This window comes from Haliaeetus albicilla, chromosome 21 (assembly GCF_947461875.1).
Source record: "Haliaeetus albicilla chromosome 21, bHalAlb1.1, whole genome shotgun sequence".
NCBI classification, from domain to species: Eukaryota; Metazoa; Chordata; class Aves; order Accipitriformes; family Accipitridae; genus Haliaeetus; species Haliaeetus albicilla.
Window position 1 is genome coordinate 12,300,632 of NC_091503.1, and position 19,206 is coordinate 12,319,837.

General features: G+C 35.6%; 1 protein-coding gene across 7 annotated transcripts in view; it reads left to right on the forward strand.

Moving 5' to 3' along the window:
• The window catches only part of RELCH (RAB11 binding and LisH domain, coiled-coil and HEAT repeat containing), an 85,784-nt gene that overhangs the window by 51,409 nt on the left and 15,169 nt on the right, over nucleotides 1–19,206 (forward strand). For 5 of the 7 annotated variants that reach the window (XM_069808944.1, XM_069808947.1, XM_069808945.1 and 2 more), the window contains 13 exons: nucleotides 1,995–2,066; nucleotides 2,808–2,948; nucleotides 3,642–3,806; nucleotides 4,707–4,854; nucleotides 7,982–8,138; nucleotides 8,702–8,825; nucleotides 9,902–9,950; nucleotides 10,389–10,468; nucleotides 11,332–11,438; nucleotides 12,091–12,190; nucleotides 16,161–16,243; nucleotides 17,225–17,288; nucleotides 18,898–19,036. In XM_069808944.1, the coding sequence (XP_069665045.1) occupies nucleotides 1,995–2,066; nucleotides 2,808–2,948; nucleotides 3,642–3,806; nucleotides 4,707–4,854; nucleotides 7,982–8,138; nucleotides 8,702–8,825; nucleotides 9,902–9,950; nucleotides 10,389–10,468; nucleotides 11,332–11,438; nucleotides 12,091–12,190; nucleotides 16,161–16,243; nucleotides 17,225–17,288; nucleotides 18,898–19,036 (1,429 nt within the window). Of the gene's footprint in view, nucleotides 1–1,994; nucleotides 2,067–2,807; nucleotides 2,949–3,641; nucleotides 3,807–4,706; nucleotides 4,855–7,981; nucleotides 8,139–8,701; nucleotides 8,826–9,901; nucleotides 9,951–10,388; nucleotides 10,469–11,331; nucleotides 11,439–12,090; nucleotides 12,191–16,160; nucleotides 16,244–16,958; nucleotides 17,042–17,224; nucleotides 17,289–18,897; nucleotides 19,037–19,206 lie in introns of those variants that run through there. The other 2 variants (XM_069808946.1, XM_069808948.1) reach the window with 2 other exon arrangements.

A 19,206-nucleotide genomic window follows, 5' to 3' on the forward strand; every position in this document is an offset into this window, starting at 1 on the left:
TGCTAAAAGTTCCCTCAGAACTAGTGACCCATTAATTAGCTTCCAGAATTGGACTACTGCTTATTTATTAAAGATGAAAGGAAAAGAAATGGTAATAAACATTTTACAGTTTAAGTTTCCAAGGGCTGATAATCTTCCCTGAACACAAATTTTGTGGAAATTTGTGTCTTTTCTCCTCCAGTGTGTCAGTATGTTTTTGCAATATTAGGGGTGATATTTATATTGCCTTGCCAGTACATGTAAACCAGTTGAAACTAGTCTTTGCTGTTTCCCTCAGGTAGGCAGAGCTCCAGAAGGCAAAGTGTATCTCTGTTACCAGCAGGGAATTTGCATGTGGAAGGATGGCACATAAGTCAAAGATACTATAGGTATTAAAGCAGCCTGTTGTGTGCCCATAATGTTTCTCATCTATGAAACATCCATACTTCCAAAAAATATTACAGGTGCCCTACTGATGAATGAATGCAAAATACTGATAGACACACTCAAAGAACGTTCTCCCATGCTTGAGACTTCAGTTTAGTCCTGAGGCTCATGATTTGTTCATTTGAGTCTCTTTCAAATGATCTTTGCCACACTTCCTTCTTGAGAGTTCTTCGTGATTTCAGATCAGAATAGTGAGAAAGTTGAAGGCATTAATACTACATCAGTGGTCGGCTACCATTGTTCAGTATGCTGTGGAAATAAAGTTGAGGTGTCCAAAGTTGATTTATTACTATGTCTTCATCTGTAGTTTCTCTTAAGCCAGTAGAATTGAGAGAATCACAGAATGGTGAGGTTGGAAAGGACCTTTGAACATCTTGTACTCCAAGCCCCCCGCTTAAAACAGAGTCAACAAGAGCAGGTTGCTCAAGACCAAGTCCAGTCTGGTTTTGAATATTTCTGAGGATGGAGGGTCTGTAACATCTCTGGGCAACGTGTTCCAAGGTTTGGCCACCCTTACAGTAAAACAATTCCTTGTATTTCATTTCCTCTTGTCCTCTCATTGGGCACCTCTGTGTTCTTTACCTCCACATGGGTTGTAGGGACTGTGGACTACTGAAGGCAAGTCTTCCCAGTAAAGACTGAGACAAAGAAGGCAGTGAGTACCTTGGTCTTTTCTGTGGTAAGATGGTTGTCTTACCAAGGCTGTGCATTGCAGAGCAAGAGAGAAATAGCTGCACTACATGTATATCCTATTTTATCTGACAGGATCAAACTATTCACATTTCCCTCTCACCATTTTACCCTAAATTTTTTTATTCACAAAGTATATTGAAACATACCACATGTTTCATTTTACAACCATTACAGGCCATTAAAGCTGACTCCACCAGGATGCAAACTTGGTTCCAAAGTGTCAATATTAAATTGTAAAGCAGAATTTTCGAATGGCCTTTGAGTGGTAAGGGGAGGTAGCACAGGGTCAAGAGGTTCTTGGGAATAGGAGCAGTTTTCAGTCACATTTTAGAGGTGTGTCATGTTTATGCTGGACTTGAGAGGAGAACTTCAATAGCATGCAAGTACTTTTTGACTTAGTACATACGTCTTCTGACCCCAGTTGCTCAGCAAGACCTAGGCAGCTGTGCTATGCTACACAGCTTGGCTCAGAGCACTAGGGGGCACTTGTGTAGTTCTTAGAGGAACGGTGCTCCTGAAGTGCTACACAAGGCAAAGTATTTCATGACATGCCGGCTCAGAAGTTGTTCTTCAGAGTACAGTAGCCTGCGTGCCACTTTCCACCATTCTTTTTGCTGCATATACATACATGCTGCTCCGTTTTTTTCTCTTATTATAAGCTCTATTATAGGACAACTAGAGAAGGTTGTATCTGCCTTGCCTTTATGCCTCATTGCAAGAATTTGAGACTGCTTAGTACCCAAGTACAACTTCTATGGGCACAGTCAATGTTTATCTAAGAGGTGCAGACGTATTCCTCCATTGCAGTTCATTCTAACCACATTTTGAATATTGGTTACTGCAAAGCAAATATCCATTCTGTTTCTTTTTACCAGATTAACCACAAATACCCAGAGAGACGGCTACTGGTAGCAGAATCCTGTGGAGCTCTAGCACCTTACCTTCCAGTGGGTATTAATACTGAAACATTCTCCCAAGTGTGTATGTTTTGCCTGGACAGTTAAATTCTCTTGTACTTTGTATCACATACGTGAGATTCGATAAATCACGTTAAGGAGGAGATAGCTTTTTATAAAGGAATACAGGTCAATCTATCTATAAAATGTATTTAAAAACAGTATGTTCCGAAAAAAATCATCTTTGTTTCAGTAAAGACGATGCAAAGATAGTTAAGACCAATTAAGGAAATGATTTCTGAAAAAATAATTGGCACCCAATAATAGAGTTCTTCATGCACTGTGGAATGTTACATGAAGAGTGCTGCCAGTCAGAAGAAGCAGCAAAATTAAATCAGTGGTGAACTAGAATTTGAAGCTTCAGAGAAGGAGGAAAATAACCCAAGTTAAAAAAAACACTTCTCCAATTTAGCAATGCAGTGATTATAGATTCTAAGTCTAGGCCTGTAGTAGTTTTTTGCTGTTAGTTATTTTTGTTCCATATGAAATAAAGGACCTAAGTTCTGTGCTTGGTAGGACGAAAGGCTCTCTAATGAGGCTGCTGACATTTTATATTTATTCATTTTCTGTTGTGAAAACTGACTGTGTAATATTCATAAAGGGGTCTATGGTTGGAGGAAGGCATTTTGTTTGTGAGCACTAAGAGAAGTGCAAATTATTTTAAAAAATTGATACAAACCCACATTTCTTCTTTTATTGGATTTAACAAGTATGTTTCTTGTTTACAAACAGAAAGAAATTCGTAGTTCGTTAGTACTTTCCATGCTGCAGCAAATGCTAATGGAAGATAAGGCAGATCTGGTACGAGAAGCTGTGATCAAAAGCCTTGGCATCATTATGGGATATATTGATGATCCAGACAAATATCAACAGGTATAATTTGGTTTGGGTTCTGTATGTATAAAATGTCTTCTGTAGTTATCTTGTGAATAGGGGGATGCATAATTTCATGTATTTTTATTAAATCTTTCCAGATACTTTTAAAAATTTTGGTGGTTTATATGAATGTTAATGTTGATTTTATTGTTTCACCAAGATCAAAAAGAAAACATATGCTTACAAGTGTCATTAGAACATCAGGGATAAGCCATATACAGGAGTTTCTCTAACAGTTCATAATCTGCCTTCAAGAACATACCACTTCATTGCCTTCCTGATACTGTTAGTCAATTTGATATCATCACTTGTTAACAGAGATTTGTCTACTACAACAAAGCCTACTTGTAGTTCAGCTTAATACTGCCTAATAATGTTTCAGATAAGTGAAAATGAAGAACTTCTGTCTTTGAGTTTTTGAAGGCAGAGTGGAAAAATGTGTTTGTATTGATTCTGATAATTTGACTTTCTAGAAATACTAGCAGGATCATTGAACCACCTACTGTTTACCTTTGTAGATGTGGTTGGGACTATCTGTTCAAAGGTCTCCATGTACTACCTTGTTTTATTTTTATTAGTGTAAAGTTTTAAAAATAGATTATAATCTTTTTCTAGTCTGTATGTTTTGTGCGGTAAACTTTAGCACAAATTTTAGAAGAATAATTACATTCTTTATTGTCTTTTTGCCAGGGCTTTGAACTGCTGCTTTCAGCATTAGGAGACCCTTCAGAACGTGTAGTTAGTGCAACACATCAGGTATTTTTACCTGCTTATGCTGCCTGGACAACAGAACTGGGAAATTTACAGTTCCATCTTATACCTACACTGCTTAATAAAATTGAAAAATTGCTCAGGGTATGTGTTCAGCTGTTTCTACATTGGAGAATTTTTTTTGTATCTTTATTGCATATGCAGGCTTTTTTAAAAAACAGAAAAATGTAAATCATTGCTACTTAATGGTCTGTGGGGGAAAATTTTTCTGGAGGTTCTTGTTGTAACTCCATAACTTTTACTTGTCCTTTGGAAGAAGGAAAAAAAAAACCCAACCCAAAAACCAAAACCCCCAAAAAAACATATTCTTCTTTAACAATGTTTTGCTTTATAGCCAAATAATCAAAGTGCAGTTCAGAAAACGCTTGCTTAGAGCTGTGACCAGATGATGTGTGTTATTCTGAGTGCATTTGCCCTATATTTAAATTGTTTTTAAGTGTCACATACTGTAGTTTTTAATAAAGTGCAATATTTATTAAACACAAAAACAAGTAGAATTGGTTTATTTAGGTCATTTGCAATTATGAGCCAGTTTGTCTGCACACTTGATTTGGTAGATATCTGGAAAGTTCTGGAAAATAGGGTATCTCATAACAATCTAACACACTTAACCAAGATGCGTTTTTTCGGAGTACAGGCAAGTAATTTATTCAGTTTTTAGATGCATTGGTCTCTGAGACCAAGGATTCACATTTCCAAAATGTGCTGAAAAATGTTCTTTCAGAATATCAGTTATGTTCATCGACATGAATTACTAAATGCCAAAGGCTATATTGCTGGAATCTTTTGAGTAGAAGTGACTTAAGGGTGACAAGGGGATTTGGATGGTGACACAAAGCTTGTGGTTAGCATAAATTACTATATAATTAGTGTCTCTGTGTAGAAGCTCATCACAGATGTGTTGATCTCTTGCCAGGGAATACATGCCTAAGCAACAGGTCATCCAAACTGAAAGCTTTTAAGTAAATGTCTTGTTTGTTTCAGGAAGGAGAACATGGCTTGGATGAACATAAGCTCCACATGTATCTGTCTGCTCTACAGTCATTGATTCCTTCACTGTTTGCACTGGTGCTACAGAATGCACCTTTCACAAGCAAGGCTAAACTTCAGGGAGAAATACCACAAATAGAAGGTAAATGATTAATTTCCAATATGTGGAATTTTTATAAACTTAAGTACAATTCAGTGACAAATCTCAAGTCACTATTAAGTGCAAAGGAAGAATTTCAGGAAGTAGTCCATAGTCTTCATTCACTTGGGATTTGTGTGTATTTAAGGTTACTACATAAACATAAGTTGCAGAATCTATGTGTAAACTTTAGATTTTTTTAGGACACTGTCTGTACAATAATGATTTAAGTTTATATCCCCAAGCCTTTTTTCTAATCCACCTGTTCCTTATTTTGTATTTTCATATATAGCAAGTACAGAGAAGGAAATTCAGGGAACCTATGTTGTGTTGCGAATTTTCTTTCTTCAATGTTGCTGAGTTGACAGAATTTTTTTTTTTAAGGCAGATTCCACCATAGGAAGATTTGTCTTGACTTGTCACAACTTTTTTTTCTTTGTTCTGTTTTTCCCTTTTTGGGAAAACATCTTTCTACTTCCTGTCCTCCTTCTGCTCCTACTTCATTCCTATGAAAGAAATCAGTGTGACATGAACCCTTATCAGATATTTAACTAATTGCAAATATCAGCTTATTGATGCAGAAGAAATATGTAAGTCATTAATATTTATGAAATGATTGTCAGTAGAATAAAGGAGAGCTAAATGGTATCATTTTGGATTTTTTTTTTCTGTATTTACTTAGCAGTGTTACAGGCAAAATGGCTTATTTGCACCCAGAGGCATAGCTTTATGTAATCCAATGAGAGTCTTGCAATGAAATACTTTGTTGTTCTAATACACAACATAAATTGTGGAAAAAAAAATACAGTTTTGCCTTCTGATTTGCCACTTAAATGTTTTTTCATATTGGTGTCCCTTAGCAAATCCTTAAGTAATGTGTCCTTTTTCTACCCATTTCTGTGCTTGAGAGACCTGATTATCAGAAAAAGTTTTTAATTCCTTTTTCATTATTTCTTGCTACTTCTTAAAAGAAGCTTTTGAGAAAGCAAAGCAATCCTTAATTAGACTTCCTAAAGGTTTCTGAAGAATTGATTTCCACTAATAGCCAAAAATAGCTTAAGAAGGCTGGCCTCAGTTTCAGTTAATTCTTACAAATAAAATTTATGAAGTGGGAAAAATACAGCCTAGTGCAGGATCTTCACCATCTGTTATGTATCTGTGTAATATCTCAGCAGACTCAATGGCCTCATAGTGAAGTTATACTTAGATCAGCAATCCTAGCCTATAGAATGTTTTCTCCTGTTACAAATACTTTTTAAAGATATTTATTGGTAATACCTGCCCCATGCTGATAATAGTGCTGTGTGTGAAGATGCAAAGCAAGGGTAACAACTTTAAAGCAGAATTTGGAAAGTAGTTAGTGGTATGTTACTGTGCAATATTAATGTGAAAATATTAAACATGCTGTGGTAAAACTTGTTCAGCTGACTTGAGTCATTTGAAGATGAACACTTTTTTCCTTGAGTGGCTACTATTGAAATAAGGAATTCAAACGTTTCAGCCTTCAGCCTAGTCTTGACAGTTTCTTCTTCCACAAAAGTGGAGGAAAAAATCTCATGTACTTTTCACTAAACCAGTAGCATTGCAGGAACTGGAAGCTTGCGTTCTTGAATTTTGCAGTAGGAAAGATGATATTCTTGTTGCTTAACTTCATTGCTGAATAATTTTAAGCATGCTTGTCATGAATTGAGAATAATAAAAGCAATGTTGGTGTAGCAGGCTTTCAATCTCCAGATATTTTAATGGTCTAGAATTTTTTTGAGGTCTTGCTTTTTATGTGTGAATTATTCTCTTCTGATAATTAAAATAATGAAGGAGTTGGGGAAGGGAGTGGGGAGTGTCAAAAACTGCTTCATATATAAAGATTGTAGCAGTTAGATGATTAAAGTGTAGTGCTAGGAGTCAGGAAACCTTGCCTGCAAGTCACTCTACTGTAAATCTGTGGTGTGTTCTTAGGGATCGTAGAATGTTTTGGGTTGGAAGGGACCTTTAAAGGTCATCTAGTCCAATCCTCCTGCAGTGAGCAGGGACATCTTCAGCTAGATCAGGTTGCTCAGAGCCCCGTCCAACCTGACCTTGAAAGTTTCCAGGGATGGAGCATCTACCACCTCTCTGGGCAACCTGTTGCAGTGTTTCACCACTCATTGTAAAAAAAATTCTTCCTTATATCTAGCTGAATCTACTCTCTTTTAGTTTAAAGCCATTACCCCTTGTCCTATCACTACATGCCCTTGTAAAAAGTCCTTCTCTGTGACTAGAGGGCTGCTCTAAGGTCGCCCTGGAGTCACACTGTCAGCTCACATACAGTTTTTCTATCCACTAATACCCCCAAGTCCTCCTCCACAGGGCTGCTCTCAATCCCTTCATCCCCCAGCCTGTATTGATACCAGGGATTGCCCTGACCCAGGTGCAGGACCTTGCACTTGGCCTTGTTGAACCTCAGGAGGTTCATATGGGCCCACTTTTCAAGCTTGTCCAGGTCCCTCTGGATGGCATCCCTTCCCTCCAGCATGTCAACCGCTTAGTGTTGTCTGCGAACTTGCTGAGAGTGCACTTGATCCCACTGTCTATGTTATTGATGAAGATACTAAACAGTACTGGTCCCAACAGAGACCCCTGAGAGACACCACTTGTCACTGATCTCCATCTGGACATTGAGCCATTGACCACTACTCTCTGCATGTCACCATCCAGCCAATTCCTTATCCACCAAAAAGTCCATCCATCAAATCCATATCTCTCCAATTTAAGGAGGATATTGTGGAGGACTGTGTCAAAAGGCCTTACAGAAGTCTAGATAGATGGCATCCCTGGCTCTTCGCTTGTCCACTGATGTAATCACTCCATCATAAAAGGCCACTAAGTTGGTCAGGCAGGATTTGCCCTTGGTGAAGCCATGCTGGCAATAATAATTCCATAATGTCCCTGTACTGGCATTTTCTCTTTTTAAGTGAGGTTTATGTAATCTCTTCAAAGGTGGATTTAACTCACTGATTTTTAAAAAGCAATTTGATAACCTTACACAGAAGGCACTGAAGAGTTTCAGACTTTCTTAGCTATCTTTACTGTCATCATCTCCAAGGTATTTTCATCTTGTTTTGTTCATGATCACCTGTCTCTGCTGTCACAGTCACTAGATTTCCCCGACCTGTATCGCCTCTTCAAGATGTGGCCATCATCATTGGAAGCCGCGAACAATTAGCAGTGTTGCTGCAACTGTACGACTATCAGCTAGAGCACGAGGGTACCACAGGCTGGGAGACTTTGCTATGGGTAGTCAATCAACTGTGAGTTAATTTGTATCTTATGATTCCTGATTTCAAAATGTGTCAAAATTAATAGTTCTTAGGTATGTTTATGTTTAACAATTATTAAACATATGAATTTTAAGTATGATTGTGTTTAAGAATTATTAAAGAGGAAAAGATAGAATTTTTTCAGGCATTCTAATTTTTATACTGAAATTACTTTGATTTTGTTCAGAAAATATCAACTTTCTAGCAGAATGTATAGGTAACTACTTGCTCCAAAATATTGTTTCGTTCATCTTTGCACTAGTATAATCAATTCTCTGTTGAAGTGAAGATTGTTGTATTTTGAATATCTAATTAAATATACCATTCTGCAGTAACAGACATTTGAAAATACAGGTCAGACTTTTCTGGCACTGAAATCCTTGCTTTCTTCAAGGGTCAGGAATTGTACAGAACATGTAGATAATTTTATTAAAATGAGTAGTGCTGTGTGTGTGTATATTTATTAATATAAACAGTTAATCTGTACAAATATAACTGGAGAGAAACAAAAGATCAGAGTAGTGTTTAATATCCTTTTGTTTCCTGATTTTTAGGCTACCACAGCTTATAGAAATAGTTGGCAAGATCAATGTAGCATCAACTGCCTGTGTCCATGAGTTCTCTAGATTTTTCTGGAGACTTTGTAGGACATTTGGGAAAATTTTTACAAACACTAAGGTAAGATATTACCTTAAATATTCTACAAAAAGAGTACTTTGATGATATATACTCTCCATATTTACGGTGTGTCTGAATACCCACACTTTATGTGACCATTCACATTTGCATGTCACATTGATGGTTTTCCATAGATACATGTAAACCTCTATTTGCATCCTTTTGATTTCTGTTTATGACCATTTTGGAGTGGCCTTCTCATCTTGCCCAACAAGGAAGGATTTTTTTTTTTTTTTTTGAAACTGTATTCTTCATATTTGCTTTGTGAATGGCGTAGAGAGTGAGAGAGATCATCCTCATTCTAGTGATTTAGCAACTTTCTTCAGAACAGCATACTCTTCAGTGTTTGTGGCATACATAAGTACTCCAGCCTGGACTGGACTGGAAATTTAAAATTAATGCTTTTCCTGCATGAAATATTTTCTATAGATGGTATCTAAACATTTTTATCAAGGAAATAACATCATTTTTCTCAATAAAGTAACTTCTGAATAAAATTCCAAAATATTTTAAAGGGAAATTATAAAACACGAGAGGATTACCTAAAGATAAAATTACAAAATGGAGTTAGGATTATGTGCTGCCTCCAGAGAGGAGACTAAAACCAGCCTCTGGTCTTTACATGCCCCTTCTGTAAGTTATCTTTAGAACCCTTGCTTCCGTAAAATTGTTCCGATACTGGTTATCACAGCTATATTTTGGAAGAGAGCACTTCACGGACAGCGAAGATACAAAACAATTTTTTTTTTATTATTTTTTTTTTTTTTTTACATATAGCTTGGTAAAACCATAAACCCTAAAGCCCAACTAAGCATATTGCCAAGAGACTTCAACTTCTGCTATCAGGAGTGCTAAATACTGCTACCTCGGTGTGGGTGCTCCATAGAAATTTTTACTCTTATCTCATGCTTTCAATTTTCGTAAAAGCTGGCTATGCTTTTTAAAGGTTTTTTTCTTTCTGTACCTTCAAAGCGTCCTTTTTCTGTTGTGTTGGGGGTTTTTTTATTCTTTTTTTCCTAACTTAATTGATACTGGTAACAGGTTTTCTTACATGGGATTCATCATCCTTTGTGTAGGTAAAACCACAGTTCCAGGAAATCTTAAGACTGTCTGAGGAAAACATAGGTAAGTAGCTTTTTATTCAAATGATTAAAAATTCGTCTTAACCACAACTGGAAAAAAACTGTCAATCTCTTGTTCAAATAACATTTTCAAACTGCAGTTCTCAAATTTGTCATCTTTCTGAAATGTTGAAAATCTAATCTTATTCTGAATGGAACACTCTGAAGTTATAGATAGTGTGTGTGTAAAGTACAAATAAAATCTGACATCCAAATACCACTTGAGCATTATTTTAGCACGTGTGTGCGTGTATATATGCATATAAATGTATATAAATTCTTCATGTATATATAAAAAGGTAAATATGTAATACTTAAAATACACACATACAAGTCTACCTTATGTATATATATAAAATATATAGCATATATATTTTACATACACACACATATATACATATATTTGTATATATAAAACCTAAATTCTTCACTGTTTTATTAGATTCCACAGCAGGTAATGGAGTGCTAACAAAAGCCACGGTTCCCATCTATGCAACAGGGGTCCTTACATGTTATATTCAGGTAAGTTTGTTTTTCTGTTTCTTTGTTAAATGTGTAATAATACGTAGGATTTATTCTACTAAAAAACCCTTAGTGTTTTTTTTTAAAACATACAGTGCTGTCGTGCTTTGAAGATAAGTAGATAAGTGGGCAGCTGTAAACACATTTAAAAGCAAAGTTTTCTAGTCAGGTCTACTACATTGAGATGATAGTCATCAGTGTTAAAACCTGAACTCAGTAAATCTTAAAATGACATCTGGCATCTTCACCACTGCTAACTCTCAGACATTGACAGCTGCTGTGTGCCTTTATCCAAAATGTTACTTATTCCATAAATGAGTTCTTGGCCATTTAACTGTGACCCCTGCAAACATGATTTCACAAAATTTACTGAAATGGATAAGCAGGTAAATCACCATTTGAGGTGCATTTGGAGTCTTAAAATTTTAGCGTTACCTAGTACTAAAATAAATATTCCATAAATAATACTACCTAATCCTCCAGTAACCAGCAGTTATGGACTGGCATATATGCAGTTTACAGGAAGAAATAAATACTTGATCATCTCATAAAAGTTTAGTGGACTGTGAGCAATCACAAACTGTCAGGAGCCATGAAAATGCTTAAGTACTACTCTTAAACGTTTCTTTAGTAACGCTATTTGGGTAATTTATGCACGAGTATGTACTTAGTTGATGAAATAGTCTCTTCTTGTGTTTGCTTTGAAAGGTTCTTGTTCTTAAACCCCATTTTTGAAGTTCATAAGATTGTTAAAGGCTAAATCTAGTTTGTTCTTGTTTAAAGTTTGTCTCTTTCGTAGCTGTAGGTCATCACAATGGCAGCAATACTTTTACTCCATTTATCATTGTACGCTCTTCTTTCAGGAAGAAGACCGCAAGCTGTTGGTTGGATTCTTAGAAGATGTAATGACCATGCTTTCACTATCCCATGCTCCTCTTGATAGCCTGAAAGCTTCCTTTGTGGAACTGGGGTAAAGAATATACCTTGGAGTTGACTAGATATAAATACATTAGAAGTTTTTATTAAAAGCTGCTAATCTGGCTGTAATTTTAATAACCGTGATGCTTTGGGTGAATAAAGAGCATACTTCCTTTTTTTTCCTTCATGTTTCACAAAATTTAAACTATTAATCTCTAGATTAAAAATGTAGCAGTAAAAAAATTTCTGAAGCATAAAAGAGAAACAACAAAAAACCAAACAAAAAAACCACAAAAATCAGTCATTGAGAATAAAATGGAAGTTCATTTTGTATTTTCCATGCTGTTATGATGTGTTCTAGATATGTATTTGCATTCAGTTCAGTGTCATAATTTATTGAAAATTATGTTCTTAAAGGGTTTTTAAAAAAAAAATGAACTTCAAAATGCAATGTTTTCTAGATAGCAACATGTTGCATGTCCTTCAAAATGAGATGAATGTTATGCATCCTTCAGAAAGGATAAATATTGGAGGTTTAGATTTGTTGAGCAATGGATTCTTGAGACTACATTTTGTAGGCAAAGAACATATTCAGGGTTTAGGAGTATTTGGGGGGGTGTTTGGGGTTTTTTGTTTGGTTTGGGGGGGGGGTTGGGTTTTGTTGTTGTTGTTATTGTTTTGATTGCCCAACTGTTTTCTTCTAGTACAAATCCAGCTTATCACGAGCTGCTATTAACTGTCTTATGGTATGGAGTTGTCCATACTTCTGCTCTTGTTCGATGTACAGCTGCTAGAATGTTTGAGGTAAGTGTTACCCAAACTTTTTTACACCTTTTTTAAAACTAGAGTTTATTTTTAAAAACAGTGATTCAGATAATGTTGCTACATTCCTGAAAAATTACAAATGGCTTAAATAAGTTGTGTACTGTGTGATGGAGCAGGAAGTTGTGCAGTTGCGTCTATACCTGTTCTCTGTTCAACAGCACATTTTTCATTAAGCAATTTGTCATTAGCCTCTTGCAAGATGTATGTGTGTTCTTTGATCTGCTGCTGACTTGATTGTTGCATTCTGATTATTGCATGCTGAAAAACATTTTCCAATTACAAAAACGCATTTCATTGCTAAACTGTGTTCAAACCAGAATTAAATATATTGTCAAATGTGTTTTGCTTAGGTCTGTAGATAAACAGAAACAAGCATCTCTGAGTTTTAACATTTGCTTTTGCTATTCAACACATCATCAGTAGCCTAATTCACAAGTTACCAGTTTTCAATACTTTTTATGTATACTCATACAATGCACTTGCACTGCAATTCAAACTAGTTTCTGTTGGTGCAAAACATGGTGGTAAAAATATACATTTAACCAATTCTGTATTTTTTGTAAAAATTAAAATAATTTACAATTACTTTACTTGCTACATAGTGACAACTTTATCTTTCCCTTAACATCTATTAATTTGTTCAGGGTAAAGACTGTTACATTTAACTAATAAGTTTTCTTTTATTTCCACATCGTGCCTTTGTCTTATCAAGTGTTAATTAAAAAAGGCATATACAGAAACTATGGCACATACTCCACTTGCTGAACAAAGAGATTACCTTTTTTTTGTTTGTTTCTTCCACATTTGACTAATTTGGATAACTTTGCAGTGGACCTCTAGCTGCACCTGCTACCTTGTATCCATTTGCAGAAACAAATCTCAACTCTGCCTCAGAAAAAAGAGCACTTAAACATTAGTGTTCTTTACTGCAACTTTGCAAGTCATTGCAGATAAAGCACTAAACAACCCCTTTAAGACATATCCTGAGATTTCAGGTGAAAACATCCAACCTTGTCTTTTTTTCTTTTTTTTCTTGTTTCTTCTCCCTTTAAAAAGGAGATGGCAATTTTTGGTCATCCTTAAAATATTTTTGAGTTGTTGTTTGGGTTTGGGGGTTTTTTTTTCTCCTTTTAATCTAACAAGAACATTGCTTATAATTTATATTCGTAATAATAAACTTTTTTTTTATGTACCATTAGCCAAACATCTGAAAGATCTCAGTTACAACAGGCTGTTGTCTTGGTTGCTATTTCTTTTCAAATTCAACTGCATGTTGAGTATTTTTAGGCAGTCCTGCATGCTATTTGACTGCTGGTTTCCTAGTATGCTTCAGTTTACCAAAGCATAGGTAACTTCATTGCAGGCACTTTTCTCACTTGAAAATAGTATAATATTGCCACTTCTTTGACAGGGAATTTCACCTGTGCAAAGAGGTGGTAATAGTTGGTTTCACTTTTGGAAGATTTCTTCATTCAAGGAATTTCTGACCTCTGAAAGGCTGCTGAATGGCAAAGCCCAGCAATTAGGTAGCAAAATAAAGAGTATGTCACCTGCAGGGCAGCTATATGAGAACTGTAAAGACTCTGAGCAGCACAGCGGTCTCTACAGCAGCACAGAGACTGCTGCGATTTGGGCCTGCCAGACTGCATTACCACACCTTTACAGACTGTTAAGAAATGGAAGGACACAGAATTGATTTGGAACCCTTCTACTCCTTCTCTCCTTCGGGGGCAGGAAGCTTTGTGCTACCATTTTTAAGGTGTAGTATGCATAAGTAATCATCGCACATTGATCTAGAGGAATGGAAACAGGATAAAAACTTGCGTTGTCTGTCTCACTGTAACCTTACATGGCTTTGCCCATCCAGCTGTTTCTGTTGCTTCTGTGTGAATGTTTTCAGTCAGTAGTTTTCCATTTGAATGATGATGCAAATGGATTTGATTGCTGCTGGTTTGAACATGAAGCGCATAGTTGAGTTATAAGCTTTCTTGGTCTGTTTAGGTTCAAGGCTAGCAACTCTTGTCTTCAGAATGACACCTGAATTATAAAGCATGTTTTATTTTCTGTGAGACAGAACAATGCTGCTTACCATGCTTTACCATAGTTAGAAGTGTGGCAGCCCACACAGTCATGAAGCTGAGATCATTCCAAATTGTTTGCTAATTATATAAATCTCAAGCATTTTTTTTCAAAGCACTACATTACCTCTAGGCTTTTCTCAAAATTAAGATTAGTAAAGAAAACTCAAGTCCCTGTTTGTTCAAAGTTGAAAAATAGTAAGCATTCTCTATTGTAATCAATGGGAAAATCGGTAAATCTGTATGTGAGAGTAAGATCATAATAGTAGAACAGTGAGCTATGTCCTTTGCAGCTTCCCCTTCCAGGTGCTTTGCAGCAATAATGCATACATTTTTACACAGCTTAGCAATTCTTTCCCCATTCTTCCTTCTCCAGTTATTATCTATAAGGGTGCAATATATTCACTGCATGTGTGCACTCATGCATGCATGCACATACATGCACACACAATTATTGCTTAATAAAAATTGATGCTTTGTATAGAAGGCTTCTGGAAAGTCAGGTTCCTTCCAATCTTTCACAATTTACTTTGGTTTAAATTCAGAGTTGGTAAAGCAGGAATGCTCAAACAAATAGCAGAATGTAAAACCTTCTCTAGTTAGAGGGTGTAAGTATTGCCTGCTTTTAGTACTGCGTGATATGCTGACAGCTACTGCTTTCCCCATGCCTTGTGGATCTTAAGTGTTCTCGTTACACTTGCTGGGGGGAAAAGCATAGAATTTAATTTGTGTTCATGATGTAACTTGAGTAATTAGGATGTAGCTAAATATTACAAAGACATTTCAAAGTTCTCACAGAAACTACTGATAAACTTTTTTGTTTATCCTAAAACCAGCAAATACATGCAGACTTCCTTACATGAGATACTAAATGGAAATGTCGAGGCTTTTCCTTTTCTATTAATGCAGACAAAACAACCTGTTTTGCTGAATATGGAGAAAGTTTAAATTTGTCATTTTTGAAAATTAGTAGTTTTTCATATGTAGAAAAAATGTAAATGGCATCTGCTACATATGCAGCAAATGTATGCTTATGTATAGCTACATATGTGGAAAAAAAAAAAAAGTCAAGTCACCTATTCAAACAATTTCCACATATGTATGGGTAACAAATTTCAGTGTGATCTCAGGTTTTAAGATTTGGGATGTATTGCAACAAATATATCTTTTCTTTTGTTTGCAAAAAGACTTAGTGAAATACATTTCATGGATAATCGAAGGATTCTCCATTTTCTACCTGCATAGACCAGCAAGGGAAACTTGGGAAGTTTCACATACATACTGCTTGGATGGCGGTTAAATGTAAAATAGACCTGAATGACTTTGAGGAAGGGTTATTGGCATCTGGGAAGGTGCAGTTTGTCACATGGTAAAAGGTCTGAAAGGTATCACTCAGTGCAGGAAAATTACGTGTATTTGGCCTAGCTAAAGACATCTGTTTTGCATGTGACAGCAACCTACTGTAATAAATAGCATTCCATTGAGTTAGGAACAGCATTTAGATTAAACTGTCAAACTCAAATTGACATCACTTCAATATTTAATTATACATCGTTATATGTGTAATTATAATACATAATTGTTTGTTAAACTTTTGAGAGTTCAAGTGTTAAAACAGGTGAAAATAGAGAAAACATCATCATATTGTTGAATTTGTCAGGTTTGCGCTGATTGCCAGACCACTTCAGCTTTCTTCATGCCTTTGCATATATAAAGCACTAGTGTAGCAGTACTTGCTTAGCTTCTAATTTTGGTTTGCTTTTTGTGTTTTTTTTCTTTCTCTCTCTTGGTTGTGCCGTTCTTCTTCCCATGATACTGTGCTCGCTCTTTCCGTGCATCACCTGTGATACCCCCCTGCTCCGACCATTCAGCTGTTGGTGAAGGGGGTACATGAAACTCTGGTAGCTCAGAGAGTTGTTCCTGCTCTCATTACTCTCTCCAGTGACCCTGAAATGTAAGTTTCCTGACTGTCTTATATACCTGGCATCCCTCTTAATACTTAGGAAGAAATAACCATCAGTTCTGTTTCTTAATTCTAGCTGAACAAAAAATGAATTACTTTTAAACAAATTAAACTTTTAAGTTTAATTTAAATTTAAAGTTTAACTTTTAAACTTTTAAATCACTTATTTATTTGGAAATAAAAAGGTTTACTGCAACACCTAGAACTAAACTGGATAAAGTTGCTGAATGAACTTTAAATAGAAAACATAAATCAATGTCATTTAATTTTTCTGAGTTTTTTTATATTTAATCATATTCTCAGTTTTGAAATTTGCTTACAACATTTCTAGCAGAAAGCTGGATATTAATATGTTCTGTAATGCTATCAACTTTACTACTGCAAAATTAAATATCATCTGCATTACCAAAATGCAAAATAGTTTTGGCTGTATCTAATTTCTGATAGACAACCATAGTACTTCATTTCCTGGACATTCTGATGTGATATTTCTTTCAAGCTAAGGAGGGATGCTTTGCTAATCTTACTAACAGGTTATTACTAATAAATGCTAGAGCATGAATAGTCTCTTAATTGTTTTAATGTCTTGTGTGGGTAACTAAACTAAGAAAAACCCCAAGAGTCTGCCTGCCCATCCTCAGTCACAGCTAACCCAGTTCTTCAAGTTTACCAAACCGTTTTTTATTGCATGTTGACTGGTTTACAGCTGACTCTTCGAGGCATGAGTGAAGCCTTAGTTGACAAGCGGGTTGCTCCGGCCCTTGTTACCTTGTCCAGTGATCCTGAATTGTGAGTTTCAGATTGAGACCTTGAGTAAATCCTGTCTGTCTTTTTCCTGGTCTGCTTTTTTTGTTTTGTCATTGCTAGAAACTAATGTAACTTAAAGTACTAATTTTTTAATTTTGCTTTATTTTTAATTAATTTTATTCTTAATGTTTAATACATCTTAAAGACTCTATTTTTCTGTTGTAGTTCAGTAAGGATTGCAACAATTCCTGCTTTTGGGACCATCATGGAAACTGTTACTCAGAGGGAGGTAAGACACCTGTTGTCAGGCTGTTGTTTTTGTGGCATAAGAAGTGGGTGATTTTTGATAAATCCAGTAATTTCTTAATTAACTTGGAGGGGGGGGGGGGAAGCAGCTTAAATTATTTCTTCCGTTGTTATATCTTCATCCAGAATGCTTTCCAGTTTTGCAATGGTTTGTGGCTTTTTTGGGGGTTGGGGTTTTTTTTTTTGGAAACAAACCAGTGCTATTTTAACTAATAAAAACATATCAAACCAAACATAAACAAAGAAAAACAGATGCATAGAGGAGGAGGCCTGGGCTATAGAAGATGGGAAATCCCAGGCTCAAAATGTTTTTTTTTAAAACATTTTCCAGTACAGTTCAGAAATCCAAGTCCATCATTTTCAAATAAAATAGCTTTATTTTAAAATGCTAACCAAAAACTCATGGTGGGATTCAGTTATCTCCACATAAGTACATTGTACTGTTTCGGATGCTTTAGTATCCACTGAATCCTGCTTGGCTTCCAACTACTTTAGAAGGATACAAGTCTCTTGTAGTGCCTGTCATATCTGCTGGTTTAGCCCATGGTGTCCAAGATGGCATTAAAAGACATCATAGTAACATAACTGAAATAATCCTTGAGGGTAATGCGGATATGCAATTCCTTCTTGTTTTTTAAATTCTGAAACTTTGGTAATAGATCAGAATTCTGAAAAAAGACACCTAGGATTCTGCTGTAAGCGGTAGAAATACTGTATTTTATTTTATATAATAACTCCGCAATCAAATTTCTTCTTAAAGTCCTTGCAGCTTTTTGCAGAGTTTGCATTCTTCCTGTAATTTCAACATATTCTAAAAGAATGTGTTTGAGGAAATGTGAGTAAGAAGTCAGTGATGACTCACAAGTACTTGGAAGATGGATAAGTTACAATTTTGTAGCTTGGAATGCATGCCTATAATCAGTTTGGGAAGAATACTGTTTTGTTACCACACAAAAATTACTGTATCCGTTGCACTAATTATAATAAGCCTTAGACTATAGAGGTGATACCGCCTTCCAAAATGTATCAGAAAATGTTATTTTTACAACTGTGAATGCAAATTAAATACTTATGTCATCTTAGATATATTTCTATTTTCAGTTTTTCTAGCCTTTAGTTGAAGAAATCTTTTAAATTCCATTGATTTTTATGATGCTTACTTTTGCATCTGTCTTCTGCAGAAAATTTTTCAGCATACTAATTGAGATATATTACAAAAGAAATAACATGAATTCAGATCTAATTAAACAGGAAAAATCCAAAGATATTAATAGTAAGAGGGAAAATTTAATAGCAGGTAAAAAATGTGAGTATGAAAACCAAGGATACTTCAGGAGGAAAGACAGGCTATATGGAAGCATGTGTCTATAGTTACAGATAGATCAGATTAAAACACTGTTAACAGTCTTTAAAATGTAGAGCTACATTGAAGAGTTTGGAACATCCTGTCGGAAGAAAATTGTAAATTAACAGGAGGTCCGAGGTTTATCATCTGAAACGTGGAAGATTACAGACATGCTCTGAACTGACCATAACGGTTTCTAGCATCTTCATTCTTTTGTGTACTTTTTATTTCTCTGGGGATATTTAAGCTTCTGGAAAGAGTAAAAATGCAGCTGGCATCTTTCCTGGAGGACCCTCAATATCAAGACCAACATTCTCTACATACAGAAATCATAAAAACATTTGGAAGAGTTGGACCTAATGCTGAGCCCAGATTTAGAGATGAATGTAAGTTGCATAAGTGGGAAGATGCAGTCTTCCTCTTTCTGTCCCAAAGCTAATAGTATGCTGGTTATATTGACTCTTTTTGTCTTTACAAAAATTTTGATGAAAACTCTTATTTTCAGAGTTTGGTATGTCCCAATATTTAAGACTTTACTAATATAATTTTCACTTTA